We start from the raw sequence: 26967 nt of genomic DNA on the forward strand, positions 1-26967 counted from the left end.
ACGAACTACACTAGGATGCAAGCCTATCACTAAGCTGGATAGTTGGTTGCCTAAAGGGATGGCGTAGATCTACGGATCTAGACCTTGGTTCCTGGTATGTTTCCTGGTGCAGATCTAACGAAGACCTCGGCCTGGGTTCATCATACTCTAATGGTGATCTAAACCTAGATTGGTCAAAGCTAAGTCTAACCGTTCCATCAGCTAACTGCTGGACGAAATCTACATCTGGGTTTCTAGCAAGTTTCTGGATTTGCAATTGATAGTTCTCATTATCAATTGTCCAAATGTGCTGGGAAAGTGACTTCAGACCATTTCAGGGTTCTAGGTACTTGAACTGTGGATCTAACGTCTGGGGTTTGGATAAGAGCGGTTTCACCTGCCTTTCTCTTATCTATGGCTTGGATGGACATGTTCGTCCTCATGCACTTATAATACACTCTGTATATAAGAGCAAGTTGTCTGGTGCCATGTAACACAAGGGTTCCATGGGTTTTGATGTTAAGGGTGAGGACCTTCAGGATGTGAGGGTCGTCAAGTGATACAGTAAGATTGGGGAAACAATCAAAGTGAACTGGTCCGCCACTCAAACTGGATTCCATGGTGCCTAGAAGACTGTCTTTGAATCTAAGTAGACGTGTGTCTCTAAGGGCCATAAGGATTGAGTTGTTCAACCCTTCTCTGATCAATGGTTTTACTCCTACTTGGACAAGTCCTATGTGGAGGAATTTATGACCATTTTCACTGTGGGTTTTCACAACTGCAGGGGATAACAAGTAGCATGTTTCATACTCCTTGTTGATGCTGTAGATCTGTTCAATAGTCCTAACATGGTAGTCTGTCTTGAAACTCTTTTTCAAGGACCACGATGATGACTTATAGACCTGGGTTGTGGGAAATTTGGGTATGTTCCAATCTACTAACTTTTGATCTAGATTTGAAAGTTGGTATGACTTCGAGTTAATGGTTCCATCTTCTTGTGGAATCTCAAGGAGGGTTGTACTATTGGATCTAATGCTGGTGGATGAATCACTCCTTCTAAACATCCTATTTATCATCCTAGATTAAAAGCCTAAGAAATCAATTACAACCTAGACTACTTCTATCTTCCAATTTCTGTATCTAACCTTAGATCTGAAACAGGGTATATTAAGAGTCTGACGCCTTTCATGAACTACCTTGTTGCTACTTACTGCTGCTTAGACACCTCTTGTGAATTCTGTTACTACTGATTGCCGCTTTTCCCTATTATTGATGTTATACGAACCCTCCCGCTCATACCCTTAACGCCTAATGCCCTCCTAGCTAATGGCTCACACGGGAATTACTGTTTGGCTCAGGTTCAACTTCAACCTCGGTACTTAAGACTTACTGGGCAACAGTTTAGACACAGAACTGGACTTACTCCTAGACTTACTGGGCAACAGGCAAACACAAAACTGGGCTCACACTTCTCTTCAGTACACATCTGCAACAAACTGTGGGGATAGAAACAAAGACAAGAAAAAGAAGATAACTGGGAAGTAAAGGATTAACTCAAACAGGTAATCACAAAATAATAAACAGAAAATAATGATCGGGAGGCTCAGCCTACCACCAAAAGAAAGAACAGTAAACACTAACTAAGATGAAGTAGTAGATGAAGAATGCAACATATGGGAGTGGAAGTGCTATCAGAAAGTAGATGTAAAACAAAATAATGTTTGTTAGAGATAACATACTTCAAAGTAATGCACAAAATAATGGATAACTATGGCGGTTGTACTGGCCAACTTGATTGAATTTCAAAATAATTACAATAACTTACAACACTTACTCAGGCCAACTTGAACTTGGCTCTGATACCAAAAAGGGGGGAGGAGAAGAGAGCCATTTGGAGTTACAATGTAGTTCTAAGTACAAAGTAAAGCAAGAGCTCTAAGGTTCCTAAAATTGAGCCTATTGAAGGTCACAAAATTTTAGCCTGCTGAAGACTGGAACGAAGGGGTCCTTATATAGCTGAAGGAGGCCTTGGATCCATTCAGGAGATTGCGGGAATCACGGAAGGTAACTTTCTTTTACTTTCAGGTGAATCTCTTTTCAGCTGAAAGCAATAGTGACTTCAATGATTCTGTCAGGGGCACTGTAGAATGAGCAGTAATTGGTCACTATTTATGAACAGTGTCTTGTCCCCATGCTTTTCTGAATAGTAACTCTGCATAGTGTTCTGGATTGTGCAATGAGTAGTAGCTTGTTGGCAGCTCTGCAGGTGCGAGTACTGTTCTGAATAGTAACCGAAATTGCAAAGGTGGTTCTTGAGTTATTCTGGGGCTTCTGGAGCTGTTCTAGAGCATCCTGGAGTTACTTAGTCGCTATCCAAATTATAACCATCATAAGGATCTTGGGCATCCTGGAATGGATCAAATGGGACACGTATATATATATATATATATATATATATTTAAATATATATTATATATTTAATAATTTGCATTTCCTCAATTCCTTCTACTAATACTAATTTAATATATATATATATATATATAATATTATATAATTAATAAATTCTTTTAAATAACCAATTCTTACTATCCTATATAAAAGCCAATTAGTTCACACAAATTCTAATAAATTACTATTGTTGTTTAGTCATTTGTGTTGAGCCTTTAAGGAGTTACATTGATACTAATCTTTAGGTTTTTTTAATATATTAATATTAATATTTTTTTTTCTACTCAATTTAATAATTAAAAAAAAAAAGTTGTCAAACCCATGGATTCAACCCGACCTACGTGGGTTGGGTTGAGTTGAGTTGAAATTATGTGATGGGTTGGGTTGGGTTGAATTTTTTTTTACCCACCATGGTGGGTTTGGTCAAAAAATCTCAACCCGACCCATGCACACCCCTAAACTCTACAAATATCCAATACAAGTGCGACACGTGTCAGACTTAACAAAACTACTCATAAATAAATAAATATTGGGCGACATGTAGTTTCATAATAATAACACCCAGCTTGGGATATTGGGCGATTGAAGATATAAAAGCATTGGAGATATGCCATCTTCAGCTATGGAGTTTGAAATATCTCATTATCAGAGAAGAAATTAGTAATATGATCAATAAATATAATCACACGGGCTTATTACTTTCTGTCACTCCCAGAAGTTGGCCTCCAATTAGGTATTCTAATAAACATGTACCATGTGATTCTACCAAGTGAGAAATCTTATGCATTGATCGGTTTTTTTTACTAGTTGGACATGTTTTTAATACATATTCTGCTTAAGATGTTGCCTTAGAACAATGGCCCTTTCTTTTTATTAAAACTCTGTGGACTCTGAGCTAACAATTTTGTTTTTAGCGAACTGTCTTTTTATTTTTTTGCCTTCCTAGTTGGACTTGTTTTTAGTACATTTTCTGCTTAGGATGTTAGGTAGCCCTTTCTCTTATTCAAAGTCGAATACTCAAAAGAGTAACAAGTTTTGCTCTTCTTTCTTATTCTAACCTTCTGCCCAATTTTTTCTTTATAGGCATTTATATGATCTTCTCACTCTTGATTTTTCATGTCTTTACAGGCTGAGGACTTGAAATAAGTGTTTTTTTTTTTTTTTTTTTTTTTTTTTTTTTTTTTTTTTTGAGGTTCAAGGCTTAGTGGAGGGTAGTTTTATTGGCTTGATCAAGTGAAAGAAGATAACAAATGAAGAAAAAAAACTTACAGTGTTTTGTGCAGTTTGTGACTCTTTTTCTTTCCATTCAATAGTTATGTCTGCACTTCTTAATAATTTTGGATAAATTCAAAGGTTTTCCATTTAGCCCTTGTATCAAGATCATGAATTATATACCATAAGATATTTTAAGTTCATATCAGCATTATATGTACAATTGTTTATGATGAAGTTCACTTGAGGGGCATCACATGATATTATGTTCTCTCTCTCTCTTATTCACCTGTTTACGTATCAAGTATCCTATTTTATAAACCCAAAAACGGAGATTTTTTATGAGAACATTAGTATATTTGTAAGCTCAAAAATATCAAGCAAAAAAGAAACAAATATACTGCTTTGTTTCTATTTGTTGGTGGTTGCAGCTTAAGTACAAGCATTGTTTTCAACAGATCAAGAAGGGGATAAAAACATAAAGAACGTTGGCAGTGCATTGGTTTTGAACTGTTTTCCCAATGGCACAGGAACCTTTTGTGGTGCTTCGTGTTTGGGGTCTGAACCCCACTCCCCTCAACAATTACCTAGCAAAAAAGAAAAAGGAAATGCTTGGGGTATGTTCTTACATTACAGAAGTCAGGTGTGGTTAGAGGACACCCCTGCTGCAATAAAAGCACAGGTGAAACTTGATTTTGTTTCCATTTCTATGTTTAGGTAATTGATGTAACTCCATTGATATTTTCGAAGATTTAATGAAAGAGTTATTTCCATAATAAAAAAAGGGACAATATCGAACATATCTGAAACAGAAAGCATCAATCACATAATTTTGCAAACTTCAGAGTTTCAGTTCTTTCCATGTTTCAGTCTGCATACCCTATGTCATTAATTACTTGTTAGAAAATCACCCTCGTTTCTAGTTACACCAGAAATGTTCTTTGATCTTCTCCTGCATTATAGACATGTTTTTCAAGGTGAGTTTTCATGTCTCTAGATTTCTTATATTTTCACCTAGTGCTTGTTTAAGACTTGATTACATGGTTGGGGTAAGTCGTTTTAATAGTGGTTATATTGGAATTTCAGGATGGGTTTTGAGGATTTGGTAAGGCAGTATTTGGAGGATCCATTCAATTCTAGGTATCTCAACTGTTAGCATCTGTGCGAATTCTAATAAGTTTTGGCTTAAGATTGTTAGTTATTTTTGTTGGAGGTTGGGCTTTTGGAATTTGTAGGCTCATAGATTTGTTAGATCTAGATTTTTCTATCCTGTTTACATATTCTTATTGTTTCGAATAAGAGCACAATGGTAGCCAGTAATATGGAATTCTTTGGAAGAGTAACGTAATGGAACTTGAGATACATGCATGTTGTTTGGATTTGGAGTCTGGATGTTCTCCCTTTTTTCTTCCTTTCCTTTCTATATGCGTAGGTGGTGTAACACTTCATACATTTCTTTTTGTTCAAATAACAGATTTGTGTATGGATCAAGATGGACTTGAGCTTGTGTCTCAGCTGTGATATTTGTTTTTCCTGTCCACAGATTCCCAGCTTACTTCTTCAACATTAACGAGGTTTAAGAAAGGGAGATCCTATAACCCCTCGCATGTGTTTTTTGGCAGTGAAGATGCTGAAAAGAGTGATTGCAAGAGCAGCCGGAGGTTTTCTAATTTGGTTTCAGGCAGTAAAGAGAATCAAGATTTCACACCTCTTTGTAGATGACCCCCTTATCTTCTATTTGAGATATACGACCGAGCTAAGCTATCTTAATTTTCTGCTTCTTAGCTTTGAGATGTTTCTGAATTAAAACAATCTGAGTTTAAGTGAACTGGTTTTGGGCAGAAGTTGATTTGGCTAGTGTCTTGGTTGTAAGGTGAGTTCTCTTTCCTTGCCAAATTTTCTTTGTGGTTGCAACTATGATCTTTGTTTTTGCCAGTTCAGAATTTGATGATTGAACAAAAGTGACGTGAGAAATTGTATTTATCAAAAGGGGACAGGATTTCTCTTTTACAGTACTCTTTGGAGTTTGTCAACCTTTTTTCATTTTTCTCTTCGGTCTTGAGTATGTTAATCCACCTTGTTCAGCAAAAAGAGCTTTCAAAATAATTCAAGAATGTATTGTCTGCTTATATTGTTATATTTTCCTAGTGTTGTTTCTTAATCTTAACCTATAACATCAGTGTCCTCTCAGTTGAATTATCTCAGTTTTTTTTTTTTTTTTTTTTTTTTTGTCGCTGCTATCCAAAATCTGATGCTGTAGGCCCCTCAAATTTCTGTCCAAATTAAGTTTATTTGTGCTTGATTTATGGAAAGCTAACTTCTGAGGGTTTAGGCAAGCAGGTCTAGATGTTGGCTGTAATGGTGTTGGTGTGGGTTTCTTTGGACTAACCTATAAACACTCTGCAGCATTTGTTCCCCCAACTCCCGGCATGCCAAAAAAAAAAAATTTATTTGGACTGTAATTAATAAGCAATTTGGTTAAGTTGTTCAATGTGTCTTAATAGAGAGAATTATTTTGAAGTGTAGTGAAGAGTTTGACTGATCTTTTGCTAATAGTGACTTTCATGGCCCATTATTTTATTGACCTGTTAGATTGTATTTTTCGGTAAAAAATTGGACTCCTTAGTGGCAAAGATGTACTAGAAGATCAGTATTTAAGCTTAATGAAAGAGTATGCATACATCAAGGATCTCCTCATATAGAATGGCAAACATTTCCATTATCTTAGTAATGTTGCTAGGATAATTTTTTGAGTAGCTTCTATTTCGAAATGACATTTTTGGGCATAAAATTGGAGATGAACGGTAATGCCCTTCTGATGGGAATGGATGATAATTGGGGATACGCGATATCCGACTAGGGAGTTTGAAAACCTTATAAGAGAGAATTAAAAAATCTGCAACTTTGTAAGACCCAAAGTGTTCTCAAAAAGTTCAGAGAATCATCAACGAAGAGATACAGGTAGTGAGGACTGAGGAGAGGTCATGTGATTCATGTGTGGTCAAAACATTTGTTATAACCCTAGAAGGCAAGAGTTATTGACCTTCCTTTCTAATGCACTGACTAAAGAGTGACGTACTTAAGCATTCTGTACTTCTAAATTGTTAAAAATAGACCCTAGGCTGTATGCAATCTGTCCTAAGCTCCCTAAATCTCTATTTTGCAGGTACTCACTGCTGAAGGGTTTTGTCAAGATTCTTCCAAATTGCTGAAGGGTTTTGTTATTCATAACAGGGTTCTTACTAAATTAGCTTCTAAATCATATATGAATATCTCCTGATCTTTATAATAAAAACTTGTACAAACCTTTCCTTTTGGTTGTATCAAAAAATAAATAAATAAAAACAAAATATTAAAAAACAAAGTATTTCCATTTCGGATCATCAAAATTCATGCTAAAGTGGCAAAGATGGTGTTGTTTGCACCCAAAACCCATTTCTCTACACCTTCTCTCTCGCTAATTTGTAACCAATTGGTATTAAAGCTTGAGGAAAGAGTGTATGGACTATGGACATCACAGATCGGCTCAATCATAATGGCTTTGCTGGGGATGAAATTAGCCAAAAAGTCACAGATGATGATGATGTTTGGGAAACTAATATATATCTAAAAAAACTCAAGAGACACGAGCTGAGGATGAGAGAGAAATAGAAGTAGATGAAATACCAGAATTAATTATGAAACAGAATCAATTTCTAACTACCACCGGGCCTAGTTGCCCAAGTGGTACCTGGTTCCTCAAGTAACCTCAAGCTCGGGGGTTCGATCCCCCGAATAAACAATTACCCAGCAAAAAAAAAAAAAAAAAAAAAAAAAGAATCAATTTCTAACTCTACTAATATCCAATTAATATAAGGGCAACATTGGGCTTTCAAAAAAAAAATAATAATAATAATATAAGGGCAACAAGTTACTGACTAGACCGAACCACAAATTTTTATTCACGACTTTTAGTGTGTGATGAGTGCCATGCACATGTACCTATATCTATATCTATATCTATATATTACTAAAAGTTGAAGTGCAGCATTTATTGTTGCTAAGCTCCTGTTGCAATGCTCACATTGAGCCATGTCAGCAACCATGTCATTCCCATCCTCTTTCCTGAATTTATCCTACAATTTTAAAATAATTTTTATCAATTTTAAAATACTAATAAAACTAAAATTATTTCCTAACTATCTCCACCATAAAGCCCACTTCTTTTAAATTTAATTCCACCAGCCCACCACTTATAAATTAAATTCTAACTTAAAGCCCAAACCCAAGCCTTCTAAACTAAAAACCCTTTGAAAATCACAGTTTCAACCTCCTTAATTTCCTTCCCTTTTGTTTCTCACGTGTTCCTTCCCATTCCCCACCTTCTAACGGCAGTTTTCTCTCACAAACTGTGTGACTTCCCCTTCCCCACTTTCTAACCATAGACTTCTTACACAAAATATGTTCCTTCCCCTTACCCACCTTCTAACGGCAGCCTCTCTATCTTCCTTACTCCTTTCCTCATAGTTTGTAAATACTGACAAAAGCTGGATACTTCAGTTCAGGTATCTCTAAATCCCAATTTGTTTTCTACTCTATTCTTTTTGCTTGATTGCTTGATGTTTTTATTCCCTTCCTACATTTTGTTACTGCTTACTGTCTCTTGAATGTTGTGATGTGACTCAGATTAGTTTGTGTAGTATGTGCAAAATAAGGCAATATTGTTGCAGCTGAAACAATTTTCTGTATTTGTGTCAATGTAGATTTAATGGATTTGGTTATATACTTATATTTTGGCTGGACTGATATTGAATTAGGTGTTTGGGTTAAATTTGATTTTGATTAAGGAATATGGGTAAGAATGCTTTAAGTTTGGGGTATTCGAGTTAACCTAGGGATTGGGTTTTTATTTATTTTTTTCTCTTTTCTTTCTTAAATCTAAACGGGGATGTGAAGTGTGTTTTTTTTTTTTTTTGGTGTGGGAATGTTTCTTTTTAATCTATACGTGGGAGTGTATTTCCGTGGCATTGGAGTGTTCTTTTTATAATCTAAACGTGGGAGTGTAGAATTGTGGCTGTGTGGGAGTGCCCTTTTTTTTTTTTTTGGTTTTAATCTAAACGTGGTAGTGTTTTTGGTTTTAGCCTAGGTCGGCATTTACGTTGTCTGAGGATTCTGCCTCTCAAATCGTTTACAAGGTTTAGGTTGGCATTTACAATGTCTGAGTATCGGCCATATACACTCTTTTTGGCATACCGTCAAATCAGTGATTGAGATGGATCCAGTTTTAGGGAGTAAGACAGTTTCATTGGTGAGATGCTATGTTGTTTTCACTTAATGGGTTTTGGCCAGGATCATATAGGCGTCGGGTAGACAATACAGTGTGTTGACTTTTGTTTTTGATTTTTCCATCACTCTTGCTCTACCTCAGCATGCCATTTGGTTTCATTGGGGTTGCTCTACATTGCTTTTTTGTTTATTTGCGTTTCTCTATGTTGCTTTTGGTTTTTTGCCATTTACTCTCTACAATTCTCACATTACCCCATGTGTGGGTTCACTCCCTTTTGTTTTGTATTTTCCCCTAATCATAACATAAGAATATGCATTATTTAGAATTGATGGAGGACTTGAGTTCTAGCATATTTGGTAGTTTGATTGGTGGGGCATTATATAGTTAGGATAATAATTTTAATTACTTTGAATATCCATTGTTTGGTGAGAGAGATACTATTTATTTATAATAATTATATTAATATTAGTTTATCACTGTACAATGGTTTTTGATTTGTGGCTTAGCCAATTTTATATAAATTATTGTATTACTTTACTCAAACATATTAATTCCAGCTGCTGCATAAAAAATAAGTAAATAAAGAAAATTCACAACTCCAAGAAAAGCTTAGTGATGACACAATTTTTGCTCTAAGAAAATTGATTCTAATGAAAATTCTATTACTCTACTATTTGAGAATGCTGAAATCAATCTAAACTACTATAGCACTTGAATGGCAACTACCGTCCTTCATCCATTGGGGTTGAGCTGGTTAGGTCCAATACCCAACCTATGGAGAAGACCTCTACAAAAAGAATACAAAGGAAACCTAATGTAACACACCGACCCAATTTTTAAAATTAAACTATGTGTTTAAGTGGTTAAGTATTATTAATATTTTAAGCCACTTACGTACAAAGCATTTAATAAACATATTATTTTATAATGTCATTGAATAAGAATTTTAAAGCTTATAAATAATTGAAATGACTATTTGTATTATAAATATATACTTAGCATGTACAAAACTATATTAGGTGGTTAAGTTATGAGATATATATATATATATATGTGTGTGTGTGTGTGTGTGTGTGTATGCAAAGTGATATTATTTTTGTAGAAAAGTAAGTGTGCATGCAAGAAATTATTTTGGTAGAAAAGTGAGTGTGAATGCAAGAAAGTTGAAAAGATGAGTTATCCTCCCTTTCCTTAACAATATACGTATGTCACCCAAGATAGTTCACCCAAGATATTTTTGCTGGACTTCTTGGCTGCACCAGAAATTTCCCTTGGTCATTCTTGCTTTACTTCTTTGTTTTCTTCCTTCTTTGTTCTTATTGGTTGCACTTTATCTCTTCTTTGACTTTCTCAAAGAAAGAAGACTTAAGAAACTCTTTTGCTCCCATTTCCCACAGATCCATGCAAATCAGAAATTTGCACCTCACTTTACACTCTTTTTTTCTTAAGGAAAGTGCTAGGAAGCTCCCTTGAGTCTTCCCTCAAGTCCACCGGTTCACACGCCAAAAGAAAGCTCATTTCTTCTTCATATTCTCTCAAAGGAACCAGAAAACTCTCTCAAGCTCTCTACCATTCTTTCATGAGTGGTTCTATGTCTATTTTTCCCCACAAGAACCATAAACTTGGTAAGGATTCTAGCCACTCTCCTCTTAGAATCCATGTTTTCCTTTAAATAATTTTAGTAATGGTATTTGTAAGTCTATATATATATATATATGCTGTTTTAAGAAGCTTTGAAGTTGTGTGGGTGATTTGTTGAAGGTAGGTTAGGGTTTTTACTAATTAAATATTTTATAGGATTAAGGAAGTAAGAAAAAGTTAGGATGAGTATTTTGATGCTGCTGCTGGGATTTTTGGTTGTGTGTATTTTGCTCTAAATGGTTAAATGACTGTATGAAAGTGTTTTATAACATGTCTAATGAGTGCATAAAAATACCCAAATGAAATTAAGGCCTATTGCTATTTGTTGATAATTTTATAAGAATATGTACTGAAGCTGTCACTGTGACAGATTCTGTGTTCATGCATGTTAAATTATGTATTAAATTGTATATAGTGAATTTGGATGCTAGGGATAATTCCTATGAAACCTAAGACACTTGTGGTTGTTATTGAATTGGTCTCACAGCATTTGGATTAATATAAAAATAATGGTTTAAATTATAATTTGCATGAAATTCTGTTAGGACATATTTGAGTATGCTGTCTTGTGTGATTTTTATTAAATCATGCGTTTATGGTTTGACTCCGTAATTTTTATGGTTTATAATGAACATACAGGGGAGTAGTTATATAAAATTTCATGACAATTGGATGTGTTTGGACAGCCCGTTTGTATTTTAAAAATGAGGCATATGCTGCTGGAATAGAACAGTGAACAGTAAGGGACATGCCTAACTTTGAGGATTTAATTCTAAAGTTAGGGTGAATGTTTTGAGCTATAATTAAATATGATCATCCTTTGGTATGTTAAAATCATATATAAATTTTATGAATTGGTTTCTCTATGATTTAGTACATCATGTTGTCTGATGAATGCATTTTGTGTTTGTGGGAACCTCTTTGAGGTGGGATTAGGACTTCCTTGATTCTAAGAGATAGGCTTTGAGATGAATGTGAAGTTTATGATAAGGAAGGAATTATGGATAGTAATAAGCTTTGATATTTGGTTTAGGTGTTACCAGTTCCCCAAGTTTAAGCTCCTTCGACTTTAGGCTCTCGGTTCCTCTGCTTTCAGGTAAGGGATAAGTTATGTGGGTATTTGGTAAGTCATGAGGTTATTTTAAAGTATATTGTGCATTAAAATGTTTTGATTAGAGATATGGCATATAATCATTATTCTGACAAGATATGTTCGTGAGTTCTCGAAACCCTATTTATATGATTTAAGCATATTGATGCCATTACTAATTTCCACGAACATGATGTTTAATGAAAAGAATGGAAATGCTATTATTATGAGATGTTATGCAAAATAAGAAATTTCAATATAATGGAAAGTACGAAGTGTTTTCGGGTTATGTCCTCTGGTAATCTGAACTATGTCAGTAGGGGTTAATTACTGACTTTCCATAGAAAATGTTATATGATTGGCCATTAAGTGGGACTGGCTCTACTGTACCTGCCCCTTGTTGGTTACGGCCAACTTGTGGGGGAAGCCAACCTACCCCCATGGTTGGAAGATATGTATTATGATGTGATCCCGGGAATACCTGGCATTGTGGGAAATGCTGGATGCCTAGCACCGTGGTGCTAGAAGCCTTCCAAATAAGTACAGACTTATCAGATACGGGCTAACCAATAAGTTATTTATGAACAGCTATGTTATGTTATTAATCATGAGAGAATTATTTTATTAAAATGCATTGTGAAAAGCAAAAGCTCTCATGGCAAGAAGAAGTTTCTGATGAAAAGAAAAGCTGTTAATCAAAGATAAAAGTTTCTAAAGTTCTGTTGTGCTATAAAGATAAAGTTTCTGATGAAAGTACAAGTTATGTTTAAAAGTTATCAGATACATGTTCTGTATGAAATGTTAAGTTTTATGACTATGGAAGTTATAATATTTTTTGGAAAAATGTTTATAAAGAAATATTTTCTTATTAGGTCAAGATGGTTCTAGTTTTATACAAAGTTGCCGATTTTCTGATTTAAATCAAAATAATTATTTTGTAATGAGAATACATATACGGCAACTTTGTAGGAAATGAAAGAAGTTTAATCTGAAAAGTTTTAGTAATATTAACCCGATAAGAAAAAGGAGAACAATTATTTTCTATGAATAGCGTATAAGCTATTATGAATAGTATAAAATACTATGTATGAAAAGATGTTCTCCTATTCGAATATTCATAGAATGAAATGATCTGATTTACATGCATCTTTATTGAATTCTCATATATCTTACTTTTACTGAGTTGTGTAGCTCACCCCTTCTACTCTTTTAGTTAGCAGGTTTTATTTTGGAGCAGAGGAAGCCTTAGTTAAGTTTTGGAAGGAGCTGGTTTTAGTTTGATATATATAGATCCTAAATTAGCAATTTGATGTGTAGCTTTATAGTATTGTGTATTTTAGGATCTAATGAAAGTGTGTACCTTATAGTATTAAGAGATGTATTATGTGAAATTTCGAATTTGAACAATTGGTGAATTATGTTATTCTTTGGAGTACAATGTAGATGCTCTGAATGTCAAGTGAAAGATTATATCATTTAAGTAAAGAAAACAAGTATGAAAAGAAAAAGAGAAGCTTTTGGAAAAGTTAAGTTGGTTCTTGTTAATATCAGGTTTAGGCTTGATATTAGCATGCCGGTCATGGTCACAAATCTGGGTATCAGGTTTGGGGCGTGACACCTAAGGCCAGCTAAAAGGTAAGACGTATATACTCCCAAACCAGAAGAAGGAGAATAACACCATTCTCCTTCCTTGGGTAGACGAGGTTTGAACTCAATAGGGATTTGGTATCTATCTAAAAGGGTTTTCAATTTAAGGGCATCTAAGGTGGACGCTACTTCAGGGGCACAACTGTATATCACATTCTCCTCTTCCTCCTCCTTGTTTTGAGAAACGCTAGGTGGCTCTCTAGACGAGCTAGTCCCAGCTCCAGATTCCATCCTACGTTGCATCTCCTAGAATTCCTCAAAGGGAATACTAGGGACCCCAGACGAATAATGCTCGTCCGAGGAACTGCTACTGTAGCTCGTGCTACCCTCACCACTCTCATAACTCCCAGAAGAAACGTCCTGGTACTCATCTATCTTTCTCTCTATACTACTACTAGACGAAGACATGACTAAAATAAAGATTAAGATGAAAACCTAAAAAGGAAGAGAAAATACCAAACAGAACTAGGACGTAGGGCTAGATGAGGCTCTTAGACGAGATGGCAAAGGGGAGATTATCAGAAAGGTGAAGGGCAAGAAAGAGAATGTGCCTATTTATAAGGCCCAGAAGTAGGGTCAGCGAAGTGACACCAGCCATTAAAAAGATGACACGTGGCAGTCCCTTTGAAAAATGCAATCGACGTAATAGGTCAACCAAGAAAATCATGACACGTGGCCTTATAAATTAAAAAAAAAAAAAAAAAAAAGAAAGGAAAAGGAGTTAGGTCAGAACCATAAAGGCATGAATTAAATCCCCATAATATCCTTGGACGACCCCTGGAGAAAGGGGCAACTGATAGGATAGCAAAAATTACCATCTTTGGTTCGTCCATAGGGATCGTCCATGAGCCTTGAGAAAAATGTTCAAATAGATTGTCTATGAACAAAAGAGTTGTCCATGGGCAAAGCACATGGACGACCACACAACACTTGGGAAAATCCTCAAGTATAGATTCACTCGTTTGTGGAGGATTCGAGCCACAAAATCTTGGAGCAGTTACCCAACCCATATTTATTGCCACAAATTCTTCATAAGTACTTAACTTCCACCAGCGGTTATAACTCCTATAGCCGTTGAGGAAGTTATGTCCAGACTCACTGATTTCCACGAATCTTGGGGAAGTTACTAAGCCAATAACTGCTCCAAGGTTCTCTATATAAGGACTGGTCTGAATCAAATCAAGGTAAGTGCATTATGAGATTTTACTTCTAAAAAGTTGAAACTTTTTTCTTACAAGAAACTAACTTAGCCCATCGGAGGGTGTTTGGCCAGTCCATCCCAGTCCCCTTTGATAGTGTGTTCATCTTTACTGTCTTTCACAACAACCATTATCCCATCGAAGCCGGAGCATTCAGCCTACCGATTCTATACAGCATCACTATCCTCTGAGCATGCGCTCATACGAGTGCTCAGAGGCCCTTCTATTTTTTGGGTAAAATTTAATAATTTGCATAAATTACAATTTGGGATTACTAGATTTTAAAATTATAAAATACCTAGGGGTGTGATGAAAAAAATATTTCATCCACAAATGCATAATACTCATCACACCCCTAGGTATTTTTGTAATTGAAAAAAGTAGTAATCCCAAATTATAATTTATGTAAATTGTTAAATTTTATCCAAAATATAGAAGGGCGTCACGAGCGTGCTCAGAGGCTTGTATTTCTTTAAAAAAATATCACAACACCAAATACCATAAATAACTAAACATGAATTTATGAAATTAGTCAAAATTAAAGCTACTAAAAGTATCTAATAGGCTACCACTTTATTTGAAAACTCAAAGTAAAATACAAATTCTACAAACTCAATGAAAAACTACTGTATAAAATAAAAAGTGCCTCTATAAATTATTACGTGTGTGCAATGGGTCTTTTTTTTTTTTTTTTTGGATGTAGTGTCATAAATTAATTCAAAAAAATGATGTAAAATGAAAACTTATCTCGCATTTCACCTGAAATGTGACCAACATCACCCAATGCAATGGACTAAAGCATAATTTAGAATCAATAAATCATACATCCCAGTAAGTTAATTTTTGCACATTGAAAAACATAAAAAGTAAAAGGTTGGATTAATTTCCAACTAAATACAGTGAGCAATGAGATATGTAAAGCCTTATCTTTCAAACACTCAGATAGTCAGATTTATTACAAAAATCAAGTGAAAATGTAATGACCAAATGGATCAATAGGAGGCAACAACCGAAGTTAGTTTTTTGTTGATTAACATTTAGACAATTTTTCATACCATTGTATAACACAATCAACGAACAAAAGCAAAGATTAAACGCAAAATGATTTTACTTTTCTAAGTTCTAATTAACCACAAAATACAAATATAATCCCAATGGTATTGAGAGTGAGAATTTTATCTTGTACAGGAAGGAAAAAATTAAAGAAAGAGAATGTGTGAGAGCGAAAGAAAGAGATGTAATATTGGATGCAAATTGCTTTCTTCGATCACAGTCTTTCCACCAAACTTAATGAAATTACACCTTCATCGCTGAAAACCACAAAAAGAGAATCAAATAAACACCAATTAACTTCATATCAGAGGAGAAAGTGAATAATTAAATTTTTTTATTATTATTAAAAATGAGAATTATCAACCTAGATTGGAAATGTAAGCCTCAGAAGTTTATTTGTAGGCTGTTCCTTGTAAAGAAAGAGAAATAGATGTCCATTAAATAAAGAAAAGGAGAGAAATAGATCAATCCGTGGTGTTGATGACCTTTTTATGGGATAAGTCATCAATTTGTGGAAGATATCTATGAGTAGTTTTGGTTAATTTTAAATTTTGAATAAAGAATGGCTACATGTGATGATAAGGGTGAAAAAGGAGGAAATCAGATAAAAACGGATTAGTGGGAGGGAAGAGAGAAAAATGGAAGGTTTTTTTTTTTTTTTTTTTTTTTTTTTCCTGTTTAGTGGATAGTTAAAAGGATATTTTTGTGGTAGTTTTTGTGTTTTTGTATGACTATCAATACGTGGGGTTTTTTTTTTTAAATAATAATAAAGTATTTAAAATAAAAATAAAAATAGGTTAGTTGGAGAGTGTTCCTATTTTGTAGGCAATATTTTAGTGCAAGTTAGATATGTATTTTTACTAAATTATCCTTTAGTTTATTTCTACTTAAACCTAGAGAAATAAGGGTATTTTGGGACAAAAAAAATCCTGTCCAAACCGAGGAAGCCCCTTAAGTAGTAGTATAGAAAACTTGAGACCACCGTACGAGAAATTATAAGGTCCTCATTGTGGGCAAGTGATATGGTCCACCATTTCATTAAAAGACTCCCTCTTGTTTAAAATTGCTGTGTTAGAAAAAAATTTTAAACAAAAACTAATTACTAACTCAGCAATTTTAAATAAGTAAGAGTTTTTTTAGTGGAATGGTGGACAAGTGATGTGGTCCATCAGAAGACTGTATAATTTCTCCTGCCGTACACCCTTGGTGGAATGGTCACTCTATAAGTATAAGTGCTTGTGGAGTGTGGAGGACAAAGGTCGGGGTTTGAGTCTTCAAAAGAGAGTTTCACACATACATACACTTAGATTAGATTAGAGTAAAATTTCTATCTTGTATTAAAAATAAATAAAAAAGATACAACTTGAGGGGGAAAAAAAAAACTTTTTTTTTCTTTTCACTCACTACTCTCTTCTTTATTGTGTATCTCTCACAATTTTCTCTTAGTCTCTATATTTTTCTCTTCTCTTTTGCTTGCTCTCACTTACGCAATTCTCCAAGTACTCAATCACACTCACTGGGACTTTTCTTTTTCTCTTCTGCATCCAATGGCCGAATGGCCTTAATTTTATTTCTTCAACGTTTTCTTCTTTTCTTCCTTCCACCCTCTTCAAATCAAGTCACAATAAATGCAAGCACACAAGCCTTGACTTTTGTACATGATATTATACAAAAAATGATGAATTCAATTCTTCTCTTCACTTGGCCGAATGTCCTTGTGTTTTCTTCAACCAATTTTTCTTCTTTCCTTCATCGTGTCCCACACGCTTAATGTCAAGTCTCATCAAGAGAAATGGTTGGCATGAAGTTTTGGAGACAAGCTCATTAAATGAGCTATGCTTTTCTTCTTTCCTTCATTGTGTCCCACATGCTTAATGTCAAGTCTCATCAAGAGAAATGGTTGGTATGAAGACTTTGGAGACAAACTCATTAAATGAGCTATGCTTAATGTCAAGTTTCATTAAGAGAAATTGTTGGTATGAAGACTTTGGAGGCAAGCTCATTTAGTCAAGTCTCATCAAGAGAAATGGTTGGCATGAAGACTCTGGAAACAAGCTCATTAAATGAGCTATGCTTAATGTCAAGTCTCATTAAGAGAAATGGTTGGCATGAAGACTTTGGAGACAACCTCACTAATGAGCTATTCCATCAAGTGTGGGTTGGAACCAACGTGTGTCACACACCCAACATATTGTTGTATGGAAACATTTCTTTAAAAAATTAGAAACTATATTACTCCATTTATGCTTTAAACTAGGCTCTTTCTTATATGGATTTATGTCAAATAATTTATTCATATAAATTTAAGGATTTTGCATTTGTCCATTGACGTTACACATTTGCCAACTATTGAACACATTTACAATAGATGATTTGAATTTAAATTTATTTTTTATGAATAGGTTGTGAGTGGGTTTGCATTGCCTTTGGAGTCTAATACAAATACACCATCATCAAAATTCAAGAACAAGAGACTCTACTTACAAAAGCAAAAGACTTTTTTATGGGATAAGTCTTCAATTTGAGGAAGATATCTATGAGTAGTTTTGGTTAATTTTAAATTTTAAATAAAGAGTGGTGAGAAATGTGATGATAATGGGGTGAAAAAGGAGGAAATCAGATTAAAGTGGATTAGTGGGAGGAAAGAGAGGAAAATGAAAGTTTTTTTTTAATTGTGAAAGAAAAATGGAAGTTTTGTTTTTGTAAGTGGGGTGGGAAGTTTTTTTTTTTAATTAGAAACAGGCGTGGGAAGTTTTTTTCCGTTTAGTGGAAAGTTAAAAAGGAGATTTTTGTGGTAGTTTTTTGTGTTTTTGAATAAAGGCCGATTTTTTTTTTTTTTTTTTTTTTTTTTTTTTTTTTAAGTATGGCAGATGTGTTTTTACAAAGAAACCGTGTGTTTGTTTTAATTTTAATTTTAATTTTTTATTTTATAAATGGATAAAGAAATTTAAAAACCATTAGGAGATTGGTACTTTTTTGCAAGCAGTGTTTTAATGGAAGTTAAAGATGTATTTTTGCCAAGTTTTGCCCCTACTTACATTTAGGATATAGGGATATTTTGGAACCAAAAAAAAAAAAAAAAAATCTGGTCCAAACAAGGAAAGTCCCTTAAATAGTGATATAGATTAACCTTTATCCAAAAAGTAAAAGAGCAAATAGAAGAGCCTCTCAAAGCCTATATATTTTAATGCATTAAAGAAAATTGACACTTATCAAAAGAAAAAAAAAAATTACATACCGAATGGGTGTGCACGTGTGCTCAGAGTATCTTTTAACACATTAAAGAAAATTGACACTTATAAAAAAAAATAAAAAAAAAATTGACAAACCAAATGGGTGACCAAAACTGGCCAAATCTATTTTAAATTTTCAGCTTTCCGATTTAAAATTTTTTTAAAAACCGAAATTGATTGGTTTGACTGATAATTATGCCGAACCAAACCAAGCTATATACATTGGTATGGTTAAAACACAAATGGTAAATGTATGTTACCTTAGTGCTTAACAAACCTATCACACGTGTTTTTCCAATTCCTGTCCCAGGTTTTTTTTTTTTTTTTTTTTTTTTTTTTTTTTCTGATAATCGAAAATGGGGGCTTTTATTGTTGTATTATGCCACCTGGGTTTGATTAGACCATGTGAGGGACAGGACCCATAGATCCCACCGAATTCCTGTCCTAGGTTCTATCCTGCAGAACGATTTTTTTTCATATTTAATTTCTATTCTATTATAACAACTTTTTTTCATTTTTAATTTCTGTAATCAAAACGACGTCGTTTGGATTTTATTTAAAGTTCAAAACTAAGCGGCTGTTTGGATTGCAAATTTTGATAACTCAATTCTTAGTTTCCATAACTCATAACTCAAAAATGGTGGGACCCATAGCAAAAAGGTTGTTTGGCCAAACGATAACTCTGTTTCCATAATTCTGTTTCCATCACTCAATTCTCTGATTTTTGAGTTATGAGTTATGGAAACTGAAAACAACCAAAGGCTGTTTTCAGTTTCCATAACTCATAACTCAATGACATTTTCGTAAATAAACACACATGGAGGGACCCACAACCGCAACTTTTGACCACTTTTTGACTTTTTTTTTTTCACTTGATCGGTCTTTAGTTCTGGGTTTTTTTTTTTTTTTTTTTTTTTTTCCACTTGTTCGGTCTTCAGTCTGGTTTCTCGGTTCATTTTTTTTTTTTTTTTTAAGCTTCGGTGAGTTTGGGTACTAGAAAAAAAAAAAAAAAGTTACACCAGTTGACAGGTATGGGCCCACAAATAGTGTGAAAAATATTGAGTGATGGAAATTGGGAGATGATGCCAAACGGGTGTGAAAAATTGAGTGATGAGTGATGAGTGATGAGTTATGAGTTATGAGTGATGGAAACTGAGTGATGAAAAATGGTTGGCCAAACAGGCTCTAAACCTCTAAACCCTAGCATCTCTTTCTCACTCATTCTCTCTTCTCTGCCACCTACTCTCTCTCTCTCTCTCTCCCCTCTTCACTCATTCCTTTACCTATTTCTCTCTCCATCTTCATCTCTTATAGAGGAGAGGCTATTGGAGAAATTACCATTTTATTTGACCACAATGACCCGGTATGGTGCTTAGAAAGTTCCAACATTTATTTTTGATTTCACACGGAAACTCCAATGAAAAAAGCATCGGAGAAGAAAGCGAATATCTGCTTCTTCGTCAACTTCAGCATGTATCCAAAAAGTTCAGAGAACCATCAAGAAAGAGACACGAGAGGCAGTTGAGGGGAAGCCATGTGTAGTAAAAACATATTTGGGTACTGAGGAAGACAAAGACTAGAGCTCAATAGAATGTATAGTTGCAGCACTTCAAACCGTTCCTGACATGGATGATGAGATCTTCTTGGACGCTTGTGAACTTTTAGAAGATGAGAGAAAGGCCAAGATGTTTGTGGCCATGGATGTTACAGCACGGAGGAAGTGGTTATTGAAAAAGCTTCGACGGTAGCATCTATTTTTCTTGTTAATGTCAGATATAATTTTGGTACTTTTTTATTGGGGAGTTTTTCCAATGTAAATCAGATCCTATATTGATGTAAAGGCATTTTTCAATGCAATTTCCTGTATGATTTCCTTATTGAAATTGGAAAAAAAAAAAAGGGAATTGAATTTGCTTTTGCTGGGAAGTCCTGCGCATGGTGATGGTTGATTGTAGCTGGATTTATGGTTGATTGCCTGGAATGTTGATGAAAAATACATTCTCAATCGATATTTTTCCCAAAACAAAAATAGATTGAAGCTTTAACATGTGTTGCACGTTTATATTTTTTAATGCATATATGACAGTAAATGGACTTATTTCTGTCCATGTTAGGGCATAAAATTTTATCTACAAGTGAAAAGGATTTTTGCCATTTAGCTAGCATATTGATATACAATAAATCTATATGCTCTAAATCGTTTAATGGACTTTTCACACATCCCCTTTCCCATTTTGAGTGTGAGATTTTTGATAAAAAATTATTGTGCTGAGTGGATTCTACTTTCTTCACTTTTTCATTTTTCTCCTCTCCGAATAACCAAACAAAGGAAAGTTCCCTTCCCTTCTCTCTTCTTTACACAATCAGTGTCATGGACAAAGAGGGGAAGTTTGTACGAAAATGGGAAACTTGTGGACAAAAGATAGCTACTTTTCCAGGAAGTCAAAAACGTGTGGACCTCTCTTTGAACTTTGTTGGATGGATTGCATGGAAGATGGCTACCTACTTTTATTACCATTTGTTTGACCACAATGACCAGTATGTTGCTTAGAAAGTTCCAAGATTTATTTTAGGATTCACACGGAAACTTGCATGATATTGCAATAAAAAAAGCATCTGTGGTTCTTGGAAAGGTCAGAGAGTCACACCAAAAGCAATGTAAAAAGCATCAATATGGGACTTTAAAGTTCAAAGAGTTGCTGGACACATCGAAAGCAAGCCACCTTTAAAGGCTCCTCTTGCTTGCATTCACCCTCTTACTAATTTGGCTTTCACTTTCCTGAGTTATATTGCAATCCCTTCACAGTTCTTTCTCCTCATTTCAGATCTTTACAATTGCTCATAAATCTCGATGGCTCTTGTGACCTACAAAGGAGCCTCATCTTCTTCTTTCACCCACCAACTGAAGAAGTTTGATGTCTTCTTGAGTTTTAGAGGTGAAGATACTCGTTTTGGTTTTATAAGCCATTTGTATGACACTTTGCGTTTGAGGGGTATTCACACCTTCATTGATGATAAGCTTCCAAGAGGAGAAGAAATTTCTACAGAGCTTCTCAAAACCATTGAGAACTCAATGATGTCAATAATTGTATTTTCTGAAAACTATGCATCTTCCACTTGGTGTTTGGATGAGCTTGCCAAGATTGTTGAGTGTAAAAAGAATGACCAATTGGTGCGACCGGTTTTTTACAAGGTGGATCCATCTGAAATTCGTAACCAAAATGGAAAGTTCGGAGAAGCCCTAGCTAAACATGAAGGAAAACTTAAGGATAGCAAGAAAGTAGAAAGATGGAGAAAAGCTCTCCATGAAACCGCTAACATATCTGGTTGGCATTACAAGCATAGGTATGTATTTAATGACAACTATTGTACTTTTTATAACTTTCAGTGGTCTGATCACTAATTTTATTGTTAAACAACAATTACCGCTAATTTATCAATGTCTTTTGGCCAAATTATGTATGTATTTTTTTTCTTCATATCTATGACTGTAGAGGTTAATTAGCTAGCAATGTTGAAATAGAAGGAAAAAAAAAAAAAAAAAAAAAAAAAAAAAAAAAAAAAAAAAAAAACTTACTGGTAAACTTAGTTCTAGTATTAAAAGTGAGTTTTAACAATTTTTTTTTTTTTTTGTTTTGTTTTTGAGAAGTTTCAATTATCAGTAACTTAGATTTTCCATGCAACTTCATTCCTGACATATTAATACTCAGAATTGTACCGAATCAAGGGTTGAACTGTCAAACTGGTAAACCATATGAAAATCCGGATTGTACTGACAGAAACTTAAGCTTTAGTTTCACAACCAAAAAAAAAAAAACCTGATTAAATCATGAAAATTTGATTTTAAAAAAAATCAAAACACATGGCTAAGCTCGAACAGTTTTGTTTTAAATGTTAAGTCATTTTGATCAAATAACCATACTTTCCTTCAATTTTACACTTTTATTTATTGTCTTTTAAGTCTTTAGCTTTCAAACTTGAAATAAGTAGGCAAATGATCAATTCAGGTATCTTATTATTTAGTCTTTTAAAAAAAATATATATATAAACACATAAATTCTATATATGAATAAATTTTCTAAACAATAATATCCTATTAATTTCAAATTATGTTATGCCCGCATATTTATGTTTAAATTGAATGTCATATATATGGGAATTAATACAAGCCACTTACTTTAATTCTCAATATTTAAAATTTTTATGCACAAGCCGAACATCTTAAATTTAGTTGATCTTCACATTTCTATTTTCTAGTCTAACTCGTTATATATATTTTTTAATGTTATGTGAATGACAGATGCAATGAGTTCAAATTTATCCAAGGAATTGTTGAAGAGATCTCAAATTCTAAATTTAATCGCACACCACTATTTGTTGCTCGATACCCTGTTGGAATAAATTATCGTGTAAAGACCATTATTTTAGATATTGAGTCAAATGATGGTCATATAATAGGTATCTATGGCCCTGGTGGAATAGGTAAGACAACAATCGCAAAAGCTATTTTTAATAGAATTTGTGATCATTTTGATGGATTTTGTTATCTAGAAAATTTAAGAGAAAGATCGAGGACAGATGCTAGTGTAATCGAACTACAAGAGGCACTTCTTTTTGAGATCTTAAGGGACACAAATTTAAAGGTGGGTAACAAATCTAGGGGAATCAATATGATAAAGGAAAGACTTTCATTTATGAGGATCCTTTTAGTTCTTGATGATGTGGATAAATGGATCCAAATAGAAAATTTGCTTGGAGGATGTGATTGGTTTGCCTCTGGAAGCAAAATCATTATAACAACAAGAGACAAACACTTGGCTACTCTTGCAAATTGTTGTTCAACCTACTCGGTTAAGGAATTAGATCAAGATGAAGCTCTTGAACTTTTTAGTATGCACGCCTTCCAAAGCAACAAACCCAAAGATGATTATTTGGAACTTGCAAATAGAGTTATACAATATGCCAAGGGATTTCCATTGGCTCTAGTAATAATTGGTGCTGATTTGTATGGAAGAACTAAACTTGAATGGAGAAGTGCAATAGAAAAGTATGAAAGAATTCCTAATGAAGAAATCAAAAAAATACTCGAAATAAGTTATGAAGGATTGGATAAAACTGAAAAAGATATTTTCCTCGATATTGCATGCTTCTTTGAGGGATTTCCTAAGGAGTATGTCATTGATATACTGGGTGCTTACAATTTATATCCAATTTATGGAATTCGAAGACTTATCGATAAGTGCCTAATAACCGTTGGTCAATATGATAAATTGTTGATGCATGACTTGCTACGACAAATGGGTAGAGACATTGTTCAACGAGAATCACCAGACTTTCCTGGAGAGCGTAGTAGGCTATGGTGTTATGAGGATGTTCATAAAGTACTAATACAAAATACGGTATGCATTATCTTGGTTCATTTTCTACTTTTTTTTCAAATGGAAAATGTAGTGATTATTTTCCATTTAAATGTTGAATAAAATTTAAGTTTATTAGTTTAGTTCTTGTTTAGTTTTAACTGTCATTATACTTTTAGTGAGTTTTAATGTATAGTATGATTGACTTGATGCTTTGTCTAATTAGGGATCGGAAAAAATTCGTAGCATAATGATATGCTCACCTGAAGCATCAAAGATGAAGTTAGAACCTAAATGTTTTAAGAAGATGAAAAATCTCAAGTTCCTTATGGTTAGTAATGTAGATATTTGTAGAGGTCTCAAATATCTTCCTAAGGAATTAAGGGTTCTTGATTGGTCCGGATTTCCTTTGTCTTCCTTACCATCCAATTTTGATCCGCAAAAACTCATTGCACTCAACATGCCAGAAAGTCGGGTTACATTGGACAAGCTTTTCAAGGTATAATCATTTTTATTTATTTATAAATTATTATTACTTTATTAAACTATATTTTAATAACGTTTGTTGGAGTTAAAAATTTTGATTTTCTTTTTTCTACAGAGGATACAATGCAAGAACTTGACATATATGAATTTCAATTCCAATCAATACATTAGGGAATTACCCGACTTATTGAGTGCCACCCCAAATGTAAAGAAATTGGATCTTCGTCACTGTACAAAATTAGTCAAGATTCATGACTCTATTGGATATCTTGATAAGCTTGAAAGCTGGGACCTCTGGGGTTGTAATGAACTTCAAATTCTTCCAAGTTGTATCACAATGAAATCTCTTAAATATTTATATCTTTTTTATTGCAAAAGGGTTAAGAGGTTCCCTGATATTCCACAAGAACTGGAAAATTTAAAGTATCTAAGTCTGGGACAAACTGCCATTAGAGAGATTCCTCCATCAATTGGGAATCTCATTGGGCTTGAGCGATTAGATATAGGTTCCTCTTTCTATTCGTGTCATCTTCCAAGTAGCATCTATAAATTGCAACAACTTCGCAAACTCTTGCTTTATGGTGATGTCCAATTTCCAAAGTGCGTGGGGATTGGTAGACAAGCAACAACGTGCAATTCTTACGGTTGCTTTTCAAAATATTGTTTTCCAAAGTTGAATTTTCTAAAAAAGTTGACTTCTTGCTTCACCCACTCAGAGAAATGTTTATTATCGGGGAGCAAAGATTTGAACCTCAAAGAAGCCATTATCAGATTCAATAGATTAAATTGGCTTCTAATTCAGGATTCTAGGTTCCTTAAGAAAATTCCAAAGCTTCCAGAAAATATAAGACAAGTAAATACACGAAACTGCATCTCGTTGAATTCAGAATCATTAAGAAAATCAATCCTTCAGGTACCCCACTCTCTCTTAAAGTAATAATAGAAACAATTTTGGTTACCTTTGCAAACACATTTACTAGATTTGCTGAACTTCAATTTCTTAAAATTCCTAATTTCATGCAGTTTGGAAGAAATTTAAGGCTTTCACCAAATATGAAATGTTCAGGTGTGAAAAACAAAGTATTAATGGATTCGCATTCACATCGCAAATTATCGAATCAGATTGATTGCTCTTCCCGGGTCTCCCTCTCCAAGCTCAACGCAATTGACAATGAGTACTTTCCCACTCTAGATGCGTATCTGGTTGATTATGGAGAGAGATATGAAATTTCAGTACCAGGAAAGAAGATTCCAAATTGGATCAATCATCAAAGCATTGAAAGTTCCATATCATTCTGGGTTGGTCCTGAGCTTCCATCAATTGCTGTTTGTGTTGCTCTTCATCTAATTCCGTTGAAGGACAGTTATGCTAATAATGATAAGTATGGTTCTCTTCGTGATGACATAATCGGTTGTGTTTGCGATATCCACATTTCTACCGATAGTCGTAAGCAACGTCGCTTGGTTTCGGGGGGTTTTCGTTCTTTGAAGTGTGATCATCTATGGTTTTACGGTGAACCTCACAGCCGATTACAGAGGAATTTCGGAGACTTGATGCAAGGTGATCGGAATCATGTTGAGATTTCATGTAAAATCACTCGTTGGGTAAGTACAACTAGAAAATACGCTCCTGTGATTGCAAGGATGGGTGTGCATGTGGAATGCATATGTCCTCCTCAGAATTCCGTTATCATCCAACACAATTCTCAAAATGTTGATGACGACACAGAGCTGCTCGCACCTTTACTATCTCAAAATGGTTCAACAGATGGACTCAGACGTAGGAGACCCTTCAAGCTCCTCTAGTCCCTGATGACATCTGATTCAAGGCGTCCAGTGGATATAGCAAATGGGCTTGACTTATGTTCGGGTATTGACTCAACAGATGGTAATGGGTTTGATTTGGGTTCTTCTTCAATAGCCAATCCCTTTATAAAAAGATGACTCCATTTTCAATCTATATCCACCGTCGAAGAACCAAGTCCGATGTGAAGAAATATGCCCAGGTATTATTTTTACATCGAAACTATTTTCCGCTAGAAGACTTAATTCAAAACAATGCATTGTGTATTATGAATATATATAAGAAAAATTCAGAATTTGGAGTAGGAGTGGATCGCTGAGTTGAAATTTTAGAATTATTTAGTGTGCTCATAAAGTCATTGCCCTGTTAAATTTGGTACAATCTCAAAGTCATTTGAGGGTTAAGCATTTGGTAGAACTAACTCTGCATAAGTTGTTAGCCTTAGAGCTCATTCTTAGGTCTTTTCTTTCCATTAAAACTTTTTAGACTTTGAACTAACAATTTTTTCCTCTATTTTAGTGTGGAGTGTGGATTGTCATTATGATAGAGGAC

The 26967-nt window shown here is 34.3% G+C and overlaps 1 protein-coding gene and 1 long non-coding RNA gene across 2 annotated transcripts; both read left to right on the top strand.

Moving 5' to 3' along the window:
* The first annotated feature begins 10144 nt into the window (after positions 1-10144).
* LOC115981794 lies at positions 10145-13147 on the top strand. The gene is made up of 3 exons (XR_004089458.1): positions 10145-10530; positions 11580-11642; positions 12850-13147. It is a non-coding gene; the product is annotated as an uncharacterized LOC115981794 (long non-coding RNA).
* Positions 13148-21191: 8044 nt separating this feature from the next.
* LOC115980157 (TMV resistance protein N-like) lies at positions 21192-26582 on the top strand. The gene is made up of 5 exons (XM_031102438.1): positions 21192-22113; positions 23069-24167; positions 24352-24624; positions 24727-25524; positions 25635-26582. The coding sequence occupies exons 1-5, from the start codon at positions 21620-21622 to the stop codon at positions 26415-26417; spliced, it is 3447 nt and encodes a 1148-aa protein (XP_030958298.1). The 5' UTR covers positions 21192-21619; the 3' UTR covers positions 26418-26582.
* The last annotated feature ends 385 nt before the right edge of the window (positions 26583-26967 follow it).

This window comes from Quercus lobata, chromosome 3 (genome assembly GCF_001633185.2).
Source record: "Quercus lobata isolate SW786 chromosome 3, ValleyOak3.0 Primary Assembly, whole genome shotgun sequence".
In the NCBI taxonomy this organism is placed as follows: Eukaryota; Viridiplantae; Streptophyta; class Magnoliopsida; order Fagales; family Fagaceae; genus Quercus; species Quercus lobata.